Source organism: Dreissena polymorpha, chromosome 16 (genome assembly GCF_020536995.1).
Source record: "Dreissena polymorpha isolate Duluth1 chromosome 16, UMN_Dpol_1.0, whole genome shotgun sequence".
Lineage (NCBI taxonomy): Eukaryota > Metazoa > Mollusca > Bivalvia > Myida > Dreissenidae > Dreissena > Dreissena polymorpha.
In genome coordinates, this window is record NC_068370.1 from 12,636,526 (window position 1) to 12,649,679 (window position 13,154).

Sequence of the window (13,154 nt, forward strand, 5' to 3'; positions counted from 1 at the left end):
TGTTACCACACAAAGCTTAATGCCCATATTCCCACTATCAGCAGGAGGTTGAGTGGCATTTTCATCCACATTTCGCCTTATTACATTCTTATGCAAAAAAAGAATGAGGTTGATTTACATGCCCGTGTGTATTTCGAAGTTTATTTATGGGTCCATCAACCTCTTCGTAGAGTGCATCTATTGGGTGGCTCTGCCCCTGTGACCTTTCAGGGAAAGATATAATTTTGATCTAAATAAGTCAGAGAACGGTGTCCAATAGGACCTTAATGTTCCGGGGTATATATTTTCATATGTAGCTCATCACATGGGTAGTTTAGATGTCACCTTTCGACATCTAAGGAGCTCTGAAATATTGTATTATACAGAGATAGCCTTGCATCTTTTATAAAGTAATCAGGATACCACATATGTGATTACTATTATTTAGTTACAAGGAACAATATGCTATGTATTTCACCTGATTATGTTTTATTTTTATGTATACTACATGCTATATTTAATGATTGCGATAAGATCGCGTTCACTTGTTTTTAAATCTGAAAGCTGACCCTCTTGAGATCCATCCTAGCACTTGGTCATTATGTCCGTTCCCCAAATTGCCTACTTGACTCGAACACATAAGAATTTCAGTGAGCTATTTTTGGTTGCTAAGTTTTGTAGTTTTCTTTTACACTTCATATATTATGTCAGGTAGGGTTAAAGATGTTCCTGCTTTTAGTTCTTGTAAAGCGCTGAGTGAGTTTGATATTATAAAATAGTTTGACCATTCATGTGTTTCTATTTCGTTAAGCCATGTTATATCGCTGTTAATTATTTCCACTTCACATGTGAATACTGTAAGTTGCTTTTATATTTTACTTTGCTATTGTGGATGATGGCATTTTGAGGGTTAAATACTATATAGATGGCGCCGCCTAATTTTGTGTCAGCTCTTATGTTGTGTCTGTGGATTACTTTACGATTAATTTAAGTATGTGATCTTTTGAATTGCATTTGCTCCCAAACTAGGCCTATTGATACCTGATTCACAACATTTTAATACCCTTATACACATCATCTGCAGAATGTTGAGTTGGGTTTAGTTGCATGTTCGTCCCCTCTGTGCATAATGTTCTTCCACACTGCAATTTTATCAGACCCGGACCAAGCCGTCAGTGTCCTTGATACGTTATAATTGCCCATATAGATTTGAGATAACTACATGTATGACAAATACCTTATGTTGGGATTTGCCCAAAGTGGTCTGTTGTTGTTTGGTGTTGTATTGAATGTGCACAGTGTCAGGGGCAGGTTCATTCTCCTAACAGAGTTGTCGTTCGTGCCTCAACATATATGAACGCAATGAACTGCAGTGTAAGAGAGTGGGGCAGGTTCAACCTCCGCGCAGAGATTTGACGGGAACCAGCAGAGCAGAATCAAATTGAATTGTATGTGAGTGCAAGGAACGACAACTCTGCGTGGAGATTGGGGCAGGTTATCTAAAATATATTTTGATGTTGGTGCAATGTCACCTACCCGAGTATTTGTTTAACGTATTTTATTTTATCGATACAAAAATGCTTAAACTAATGTAATTATGTAAATTATTAAATCTTAAGATGATTACTTCACAAATATTCGGAAAATGTATTGATATTTTGAAAAAGTGTTAGTTCCCATGAACCACTAGTTTCGCCATTTTGAAAAAACGGTAACCGTCCAATTCTTTTCGGATAAGCTAGTAATTAATACATTTTGTACTTGTTTGCTGCAATTTCATATGAGTACAATAAATTTATGATAGAAATAAGTGAAATGTGTAACTAAATGATAATAATATCCATATATTCATATTTATTTTCGCATTTATTGTGGGTGGGGGATTTGTTATTGTTTACAATTACAAATAACAAAAGAAACATATTGCCAAATTTGGCAAAGTCCATATGAAACAGATATTCATATTAATCCTGTCTGACTAGATGACAAACTGTTAGCGTAAATTTAAAGCTTTAAGTAATTTATTCCATATATATTTAAGAGTTTGGTTGATTATTTGAAATTGAATGTAAACAGATATGTCTGGACAAGTTCACAAACAAGAGGATTAAATGTTGGTATATCAGAACAAAGAATTATTATTGCCTTACATTCAGTTATTGATGAAGGTAGTATTATCTTTATTAATCAAGCTCTCTTTTAGTAAAAATAAAACACATTTGATTTAATGAATGAAAGTAGGTGGACTGCATTAAGTACATGGAGTACATATGAAGTTGGTTGTTTTTGAAAATAATGTTTGTAACATTTAATAAAAAAAAAGTTCTGCCTAAGTTTCTACAAATAAATGCTACATTTTTTCATTAATTACTGTGAAATTTTATTTCACAATTGTGCTTTTTTGTAGTCTCTGACTTGAAGATGTAATCAGAAAATGAAGAGGACTTGGCTCATCGTTCAACTAATTGCCTAATCTTAAAAGTTTCACCAGCATCATCATTATGGATCCAGAATATGAAAAACGCCTACTTAGACAACAAAATGGTGGTTCACCTTACTCCTCTCCATATTCATCAGTAAGATATTACTGTGTTTTTTTTATAATGCACTTAGGTATTAAACTTTTAATGATCTGTAACAAGTTTATTTGAAAGGAATAATTATAATCAAGATTCGCATGTTTATCTTAATAATAAGTTTATAATGATAAAAAGAAAGTATCTTTGAGTTTCATTAAGTAAAAATACTGGAGTGTCCGCTTTTTTTCACTTGCTATGAAATAATAATAACAAACACAAATAAAAATTGCATGACTGTTGATATTTTGAGAGAATGTTACCACAGTCAAAGTTATTTGTTTGTTTTTGCTTTAATACTCTGTTCATTTTCTTCAGCCATTGTCGCTTAGTCCGGGAAGCCCACTATCATCACCTAGTAAAGACAAATATGGTGACAGATTTATACCAGCGAGGGCAGGGGCAGCATGGCATATCAACTTTAATTTAAATACAGTTAGTGTTATACATTATTAGATAAATACTATATGTTAAAGAAAAAACATAAAGGTATGTCACTGGAGTTCATATCTTACTCAGGGACCCTTTCAAATTTGAACTAAAGAACTAGAACCAGTGAAATATTTGAAAGTTTCTTAACTTTTTTGACACAAACTTTGCAATGGTGAAGATAGCTGTATATGGTGTGTAAAAAGACGAAAAAAGCACCTCAATCTTTACAACTTGAAACATACATTTCACTTAAATGCATTCATTAGGGTACCAATATCATGTATTTATTAGTTTCATTTTTAATGAACGATCTTTATTTTAATGTCAGGAAAGTCCCAGGCAGTCCCCAGTTGCCAGTAGGAAGGCAAGGGAGGTTGCCAACGACCAGGCAAAAGATGGGCTGGCCTACAACTGTCTCCTGAAGAATGAGCTCCTCTCAGCCGGCATTGAAGATCTGAAGGTAACTAAAGCTGTAATGATATTTATCAGGGATTTCTGTGAGGTCTTTTGTTCCCAGTCAGTATATGGAAATTATTAAGATCTGATGTGTTAGCTCTTGTTCATTTAATTTACTTTTGATGCAATTATATTGTTTGCTCAATCATCACAGGGTGTAAAAAAATGAAATCACTGCAGTAAATTGAATTTTTAAAATAATTCAAAAGCAATTTCAGTAGACGCAGAATCCTGCGTTTTGACGCAAGCAATTTGAAAATGACTAGATTTTGACCCGACAATTTGTTCTGCCATGTGTCAATTTGACGCATTTAAAATTTGACCCGCGCGTGACGGCGTGTCAGTCAGTTCCATGGTAATAAATCCCGTTATACTCCTAATTGAGATTCATGCCCAAGTATTAAAAACTCGGTCTATACATCGAGGGGCTACCCCCCATGCATTGTTTATTTTATCTTTTTTGATAAACATGTCACCATCTATAGAGTGTGTGCGCACTAACTTGGCACATGCATATGCGTTTAGAACAGGACCTTAGAATTATAGTTCATAATAAAAAATAAATTCAAAACTGCGAAAACATATTTGATTAATTGCTTTGTAAACACAACTATCCCGTATTTATTTACAAAAAACACGACAGTTTCTTTTCGACCGTATTATCAATTGTCAACACTTAAATCCAAACTGCGAGAAAACCAATTGATTTTACAATGGACAGACCAATTAACGCGTATTTATTGACAAAGAACACAAGACGGTAAGGCACAGTTCTATGTGACTCTTTTGCGAAATTAAGTTTACACAACACAACAGATGATCATGAAAGCTCAAAGCATCCCTTTGAAGTGGAGCCTATTAGCGTCTAGCGAGTATTTGTTGAGGACTGTAAATTTATCTTGTGTGACGTCATTGGCTTGGAAAGTTTATTGCCCACGTGTACACAATCAGTAACGTTTGTGCACTGTATTAAATCGGATCGGACTTCTTGTTTGTCAAAGATCCGGTAATTAAAAAGTACTTTAAAGACGGTACCGAGAATCATTATTACACCTGTTTACTGTAAACAATTATTACAAACGAAAAAGTTAAATGCTAATGGTGAGCGATTTATTACATATGGCGAATTAGTTGTGAAAATAACACCAGTAAAAATTTTTTGCGCCAATACTTTAATTTCAGTTCATGAATATTTCATCACGTCAGTTTATGGAACTGAAGTACAGCGTTTTTCTACCGCGCTCACCAATCACTATACAGTACAGGCACCATGTACTTAAACAAACGCCACTCGCCGCGGTGTTCATCTCACTGTGTTAACCTACCAATATGAACCCCGCGATGGGTGTTCAGATAAAATGTCGCGGTGTCCGTTTGCCAAAAGGAGAACACCGCGAATCACTAAAGTTTGTGTTTCGTAATACATAGCATATTGGATTTTCGGTGCTTGTTTGGGAAATAAAACAAAGACTCAGTCGGTAGTTTTCTATAGGCCTTTTGTACTGACAAACATAATAATTAATAGTGCACATGCTTATTTAATATTTAGGGATAAGAAACAAGGATTCTAGACACTTTGGAAGAAAGTCATCACGGTGATCACGGGTGTTCCCGTTTCTTATTTCTGCTCAGTGATTGAGTCATTTTCCAGTACCCTAGAGATACAGATAATGATAGCGTGCAATCGCGGTGATTTCGGGTGTTCGCTAAACACTGCAGTCAGTAACTTGTCCGCCCCCGCGAAATGTAACCCATGGGGAAAAGTGAACACCGCGGACAGGCGTTTTTGTTTTAAGTACACGGTGCCTGTACTGTACATGTTGCTTTGTAAAACCCGTGTTTTAATAAGACCACGAAATTGATGCTGTCAAGTTCCACGCATGGAAAGCGTGAGTGTTCCAAAAGATTGGGTGCTGTAACTAAACATAGACTTGAAACTTGGTGCATGTATTTTATAGAATGAAAAACTTACATTAGAAATAATGCGCACAATGAGAAAGTTTGACCCATTGGAACTGCAGAAAAATATGTCAATTTACAACTAATGTATTGCAGAACATATATTTTTAAAGAGTCAAAATACATTGTTCCCTTTATATGAATCATTTTGTATGCAAATTATGACATGTGGACTTCTAAATAAGATTAAGGCCTTTTTTACAAGTTGTTGGTCTGCCACGAAGATAGATATTTATAATTAATTGTTGTCATTTATAAACTTATTGGTAACATTGATGTCTGTATTCATTATGATTGATTCATGTATTCCTGAATCCTGTTGCTTGATTTCTGTATTGCTTTACAAAGAAGATGTAGTACATAATAATAATATATTTTGTCACTATCATTGTGAACCAATGTATTAACATTCTTTTATGTTAATATTGTTATTTAATAATTTAAGAAAAGCGATATAACTTTTTAATACATTGCGTTACTCTTAGACTACCTTTATGTAAAAAATGGAATAACACAGAAGAAAACACAATTCACAAACACTTATTTTTGCGCTTCAAAATTGACCCCAGCATTTTTCTATTTGACTCCACCAAATTTCAGTCCAGGGGTCATTGACTCCTGGTTTTTAAAATCTATTGAAATCCCTGATTCAAGTTTAAGGAGTCTGTCTGTTTGTGCAAATTTTTGCTAGTCAGTTATACATTTTGTAACCGCCCTTGGTAACATTGTGGGGGTCACAATGGGGAAACCAAAGATATTTAAAAATAGATCTTGTCAAATAATGAAAATTATCGTTTCAATTTACTGATATTTCTCTATTATCCATCGGAAAGCATTAAATAAATATTACTATTCAGTAAATAAATATACAGTAAATGATTTTTTATCTTTTTAGGACCAACAGCCAGATGAACGAAGAATACTTGTACCAAAAGAAAGCAAAAATTTATTCAGGGTAAAAATATTTTTGTGATATTTGTTTCCCATTTTTTCTTATGGATGTTTAAGATGTTTTAAGGAATGTAGTCTATATATAGCATTAAATTCAAACAAAATGGTTAACTGATGTTGACCATTATGATAATTTTTGAACATTTGAAGTGATGTTTTATTGAACTTAGTGTTGATTGATATATTGTATTATGAAATAAGGTGTAAATGCTTTTCCATGTACAATTATTGTTACATTATACAGTATATTTTGTAGTTTTACCCGAAACATGTGAATCTAGGTATTTAAACAGTTCAAATAACTAACATTTTTAAACCCTGAATTCAACTTGTTTTCTGTACGTATTTAGTTTCATGTCCCACGCAGAAGTTCAGACACAGAATCCTCACCATATTCTCTCTCACCAGTTGGTAGCAAAAGTCAGAAACTATTACGATCACCTAGAAAGGTAAGGCCTCAATCTGTTTATTTGTTCTTTAATAATGATCATTTCATCCTTTGTTACTGGAAATTGGAAATGTAGATACCAAATAGCCAATCGAAAAAACCCATCTTTAAATGTACTTTATGTACATGTATAATATTGTAATGATTGCATAAGTTAGCAGAAATCTTTAAAAAGTGTTCAATGCAACAAACTGATAGTGTGTTATTTGGTAAAAATATCAGTTTGACATTTGTGTCCATATCATGTAACTTAAATTATTCACAAACTATTTTGTATGTATTTTTCAGGCTGTCCGAAAAATATCGAAGATACCATTTAAAGTATTAGATGCACCCGAACTTCAAGATGACTTCTATTTGAATCTTGTGGACTGGTCATCTCAAAATGTGCTCAGTGTTGGTCTGCATACATGTGTGTACTTGTGGAGTGCGTGCACCAGTCAGGTGACACGACTGTGTGATCTCTCAAACGACGGTGACAAAGTGACCTCAGTATCTTGGGCAGAGCGGGTAAGAACTGAATGTTGTTTGTGTGTTTATTATTAAGTTATTGCAAAATTACTTGAGCCTGATTAAGTTTTTGAAATATTCTTATTCCTGACCTGTTAACAAGAGTTTGGCATATGTGTCTTTTGACATTAAAAGTGTCAGTATGTCAGAAAGTTTATTTTATTGGCCTTTTTTTAAAGCATATTAATTATTTCTCTATATTTTTAATCTATTTAGGTTCAATGAGCCAAGCCCTTGGTCTTGGAAAACTTGGCTTAATGCATGTGTGTAAAATATGTAAGATTAGCCTGTGAGGTCCAGACAGGGATGACTCTCTCCTCTTAATTAACCCTTTGCAGGCTGGGAAATTTGTCGTCTGCTAAACTGTTGTCTGCTTAATTTCTAAATTTAGCATTTTCTTCGATTTTTTTCAAAGACTACTATCAGAATAGCAAACAGTTTGGATCCTGATGAGACGCCACGTTCTGTGGTATCTCATCTGGATCCAAACTGTTAGCACAGGCCTTCAAAATTCGGTTCCCGCACTGAAAGAGTTAAACTGTTTTTTTGCTTAGAAGAGACTTCTTTAAATGAGAAAATACGCAAAAGTGAAAAGCCTCTCCCGCACAGGCAACTAGTCAGGGAAGACACTTAATGCACATGCATTAAACAAGTAATCTGTGCATTTTAGGGCAATCTCGTAGCTGTGGGTACACATAAAGGGTATGTACAGATCTGGGATGTGGCAGCATCGAAAAAAATCAACACACTTGAGGGGCATAGTGCAAGAGTTGGTGAGTGGATAGCAATTATAGCAATTTTATGAGTTGCATTTTTCATTCTCATAAATATTATACTTCCTTTTTGAAAGAGGAAAGAACTTCTCAGTTTTCTATATTCTTATTAAATGTTAACATATCACAGATAGGAAAATGCATTTCTATGCAGTATGGAATTACAGATATATACAGATAAAGGAAGATAAGGCAAATGTTAAAATGCACATGTGTAAACAGTTTCAAACATCATTATTTACAAACTTAGGTGCTTTGGCATGGAACGGAGACATGCTGTCATCGGGTAGTCGAGATCGACTTATCCTTCAGCGAGATATACGCACACCATGCATCGCCCCAGAGCGACGTTTGACCGGCCATAGACAGGAAGTGTGTGGACTCAAATGGTCACCAGACCATCAGCACCTAGCCTCGGGGGGCAATGACAATAAATTGTTTGTGTGGAACATGAACAGTGTGTCCCCTGTGCAAACCTATACAGACCATCTAGCGGCTGTGAAGGCTATAGCGTGGTCTCCCCACCAGCATGGCTTGTTGGCCAGCGGGGGCGGTACTGCAGACAGATGTATTCGCTTCTGGAACACGCTTACAGGGCAACCATTACAGAGTGTGGACACTGGTTCTCAAGTGTGCAATCTCGCTTGGTCCAAACATTCTAACGAACTGGTATGAATCCTTTAAAGAAAATTATGTTAATGATCAGTACATGTCTTAGATCGCAACAATCTTAGATATATCTAAGTCATTTTTATGTCAACTTTTCAAAGAAAAGTCAAGCTTTTTCTATTTGATTAAATTTTGCTGTTGTTGATGAGAAATTGCTCTTTAATACATAAATGGATGAAGTGAAAAATAAGTTCACTTTATATTGGACTTTCTGTTATTTATTGTTGACTGAACAAACCAGTCTGTACAAAAGACCAAATAATGGTCTAAAATTGTACGAATGGCTTGTAATCATACAGCAAAAAGAAGCAATCTGTTGTTGTTTTTTTGCAATTGATCCAATCTAATAATTTTTTGAGCCAATGTCTCAATTTTTTTAAATGGCTAAATTGGAAAACAATAGCGTTATTCCTGCGAGAACAAGAAAGCTCTTGTTATGTTGCATTTAAGTTTGAATTAATTTATTGTATTATTGATTGTATAGTTTGTGTGTTACATTCACTATTGAATCTGTATTTGTCTCATCGTCCAGGTGAGCACCCACGGCTACTCTCAGAACCAGATCCTGGTGTGGAAGTACCCCTCTCTAGTCCAGATAGCCAAACTCACAGGCCATTCATTCAGAGTGTTGTACCTTGTATGTATTCATTCATTGATTATGGACTTGTATTCATACAGTAATGGATACTCATAAATTGTGATATGTCGCTACAAAGGTCTATGAAATAACTCACATTTAAAGAATACCAACAACAAATTCTGACTGTGTTTTATTAGTATTTCTTTTTAGTATGTGCTTCTACAAAAGATTAATTTTTAACTTCTTTGAAAATGATTATGTGAAAGTTATCATGTAACAATGGTCGATTTTACTTCACTTACATAAATATGAGGAAAATTATGAAAATATGCTGATTTCTATATGTATCTTGCTGAAAACTGGATATTTTTTATTTTCATCAAAACTTGTATTAAATGATATGTTTCTAAATTTGTGCAAATTCCCTCCAGAGTCTGTAGTAATTGCAACATTGAGGCCATGATTGACTCACTCTGTCTTTGTCTAGACTGCATATAAGTTTACTCAGAAAATCTAAGGGCACTTTGGCCATCTTTTGAGTACACTACAGGATTAATGCACAGATTTAGCCAATACAAACATAGCTCGGTCTGATTGCAGGCAATGTCACCAGACGGTGAAGCCATAGTAACTGGTGCCGGGGATGAGACCCTTCGCTTCTGGAATGTCTTCAGTAAAACACGCTCCACTAAGGTAGGCTGGTGAACTAAGCTTTTAGATCACCATACTTGTGGGGATGGGTAATATTGAATATTGGTAACTTGGTATTTTTCTTTAAGCCTTAGTGAAGGACATATTGAAATTGAGCTGAATGGTAGACTATCCTTGTCTTTACATTTATCCTTTATGCCCCCTAAGTTATCAGTGATCAAACTTTGAGTATATAGAATTTGGTTTGATTTGCAGTGGCAATCATTGAAATTATGAAGATAATGATATTATAAGGATTTCTTCAGTTATTCCAGCACTCTCTCTGTCATTTAAATCGCATAGTAAAATGAATATCAGAAAGTAATTGTATAAGAGTGCATGTTGTGCATGAATTAAAATGCTGGAAATTAAGATTTGAATTTTGTTTCATTACAAGACAACTTGAAAATGTAATTGTACTATGTATAACAGTATGCTTTAAAAACATGCTCATTCAATGCCTGGTATTGTTTCAGGAGTCTAAGTCTGTGCTGAATTTGTTCACTCGTATCCGGTAAACTGTGTTCCAGTCAACTAGAAATTTGCCACCAAAAATCATGTCATTTGGAATTTTACTTGTACTTTATTTTGATTGATACATGCATGCAGCATTTTCACTGTGTATATGTTAATTTATAAAAGCCTTTGATATTTAGTTTGGTATGAATGCAGGTGTGGTGTGCCTAATCATGAGCAAATGGTTCATAATAAGTTGAAGATTCTGTGTATTTTCTCAGCTAAACTTGTGTTATTGATAAAGTTCAAGTCATTACTTTAAAATCATGATTTGTATTTTAATCTTTTCTTTGGTAAATCTACTTTACACTATTTTAGAACTGTTTTATTATCATATACACACACCCTTTATGTAATAGGTTATATTACAATTTTGTACATTTTTGGGGTACGGGCATTTTGTTGTGCTTTATTGTTTCTATCTTTTTATGGGAATTATACATGTTTTATGTATTGGGAATTTCTAAACAATGTGGAAAAAAAAAGAAAAAGATACATGTACATCTTCATTTGAGTAATTATGGCACATTATGATATGCTTGTCTTGATTGATTCAAGACAGCTATTCATTGTTAACAAGTTAAATAGATTACCTAAAGTGAGAATTCAGTTTTTTAATAAGAATTTTTGTTGCGGAATGTATCTCATTTAAAAAACTATATTTGACCATATGTACTCTGTGGACATCAGATTCTATTTAATACATATCCTTTCTTGGTTGGTGCATTTTAAATGCTTTTCTCACACTAAAGTTACTGGTTAAACTCTTACAAATAATACAAAAACCAGTTGTACAAAAAGAATTACTACCATATGGATTTTGCAAAGTTGGCTCTAATAGTAATAATTATCAACGTTATTATGCGTTACCGCTTGTATATATAGATAAAAGTATTAACAAATTATTAAATGGTTAAATTTGCATTGTAATTGTTTGTCAGATCAAAGTATTGGTGAAATTGGCCAGTAAAAGACACTTTGCTTTGGACATCAGACAACGGGTTGTGTTCTTCAATGCACTTTTGTAAGAAAAGCTATCATTTACTTTAAGTAAAAAAAATGAAGAGAAAAAGTATTTTCGATTCTTTCATCCCACGAAGATATAATAAACTATTATTGCTTTTTTCATATTTAATATTGTTAATTAACAGTTGAGCCTGTAGACTTGTTTAAAATGGCAAATATACAATACAAAACAAATGATGCTCAATTACAACATAGTATCAATCAATGTAGGTTGAAAGATTATTGTGAATGTTGAAAATGTTTTATTGTGGATTGCTTGTAGAAATTGTGCAATAGTTTGATGTTTTTCCAGGTGAGAATATCATGCGTGATTTCTGTTGATTGTAGCGTAGCAAGAGTCTTTTATAATATATTGTAAAAACTGTTTTATTTATAATTGTGTTGTTTGATTCGTGTTCAGTTCTGTGTACGTTCTGCATTTCAGTTGTTAACATATTTATGTTTATCATTTGTTCCAGTTTTAATTTCGTTTCATGTACTTGTACCATCTTTTAATAACAATTTGAGCTGCACTCTGGAGAAACATGGCATAATGCATATGCAGTCCAAGCAGGCTGATGTTGGATGACATTTTCTGTACAAAAAGGATTTTCTTCAACAAGAGATTAAAAAAAGAAATTCATGAAAGCGGAAAGTTGCAGTCTCTGCTAATCTTGAGACTACATATAAGCACATGCTTTAAGCCTGGTTTTCCCAGAGCAAGGTGCAAATTCAAATGTGGCCAATTCTAAGTACAACATGCACATTAATTTCATATATGGTCACTGTTAGCTTGCAATTTATTGGAACTATTTCGATTTTTTCCTAATTTTGATTATCAGGACGCATTGTCCTCAGTATCATTCTTGCGATCTGATCTAGAATATCATATAGTAAAATTCAAATACATAAGACTAAGAAGCCCTGTTGAAGTCATTTCACAGACTTAGTGTTTTGCCATAGTGTCCTGTCCATATATGATAAACATGATAAAACAAATCATAATGTTTATCAAGCTTAATGAATATCTTCAATCAGTCTGATTATATTGTAAGGTATGTAATTAAAAGGGAAACATATTCAGTTATTAATTAACCGTGTAAGTAAATATGTATTAAAAAGTTTATATTTTGTTTGTTTCATTTAGAGAGTTTGTTTATTGTACTGTATATTATTTTAATTAAAAACAAAATAAACTGGAAACCAGTTGTGTTTTGTCTTCAGCATCAAACTATTAAGTGTGAAATTAATGAGTTTCTTTTTCTCCGCACGCGGCATTATGTGAGGACCTGGACTGTGTTCCAGCACTCCTACATAGTAACCTTACTAGACTCGAGAAAGATGGGGCTTATTTGAAATTGTTGCTGGAATTTTCAGCTGTTTCACTTTTTACTGAAAGATGTTTAATATTGATGTGGAATGTTCTTTGGGGGCAAACCGGAGTGCTCTAAGGAAACCACCTGTCGGGTATCGTGACTACCAACCAAACTCAAATGCGCCGGTAATAGGGATCAATCTGCATTGTTGATGTGAGATGCAAAAACCGGATAGCTCTCGAAGTATTAAAATCATCTTAACCAGAATATCTGTAGTAACTTACTGACATACGA

The 13,154-nt window shown here is 33.9% G+C and overlaps 1 protein-coding gene across 2 annotated transcripts; it reads left to right on the forward strand.

Annotated features, from left to right (window-relative positions):
• The first annotated feature begins 1,543 nt into the window (after window positions 1-1,543).
• On the forward strand, window positions 1,544-12,747 carry LOC127862549 (fizzy-related protein homolog). 2 transcript variants are annotated; one of them, XM_052401717.1, is made up of 12 exons: window positions 1,544-1,690; window positions 2,387-2,555; window positions 2,874-2,990; window positions 3,316-3,447; window positions 6,298-6,357; window positions 6,704-6,802; window positions 7,090-7,311; window positions 7,982-8,084; window positions 8,335-8,753; window positions 9,286-9,390; window positions 9,934-10,026; window positions 10,500-12,747. In XM_052401717.1, the coding sequence occupies exons 2-12, from the start codon at window positions 2,481-2,483 to the stop codon at window positions 10,539-10,541; spliced, it is 1,467 nt and encodes a 488-aa protein (XP_052257677.1). In that variant the 5' UTR covers window positions 1,544-1,690; window positions 2,387-2,480; the 3' UTR covers window positions 10,542-12,747. The 2 variants fall into 2 exon arrangements, with proteins under 2 accessions (XP_052257677.1, XP_052257676.1); XM_052401716.1 differs by having other exon boundaries at window positions 1,575-1,720.
• The last annotated feature ends 407 nt before the right edge of the window (window positions 12,748-13,154 follow it).

Excerpts from the sequence above, each read along its gene's own strand:
- LOC127862549 (XM_052401717.1), top strand. The coding sequence starts at position 2,481 with ATGGATCCAGAATATGAAAAACGCCTACTTAGACAACAAAATGGTGGT. Across the intron at positions 2,991-3,315 it reads TCAACTTTAATTTAAATACA|GAAAGTCCCAGGCAGTCCCC; the intron begins GTTAGTGTTATA and ends TTTTAATGTCAG. Across the intron at positions 7,312-7,981 it reads CAGTATCTTGGGCAGAGCGG|GGCAATCTCGTAGCTGTGGG; the intron begins GTAAGAACTGAA and ends TGTGCATTTTAG.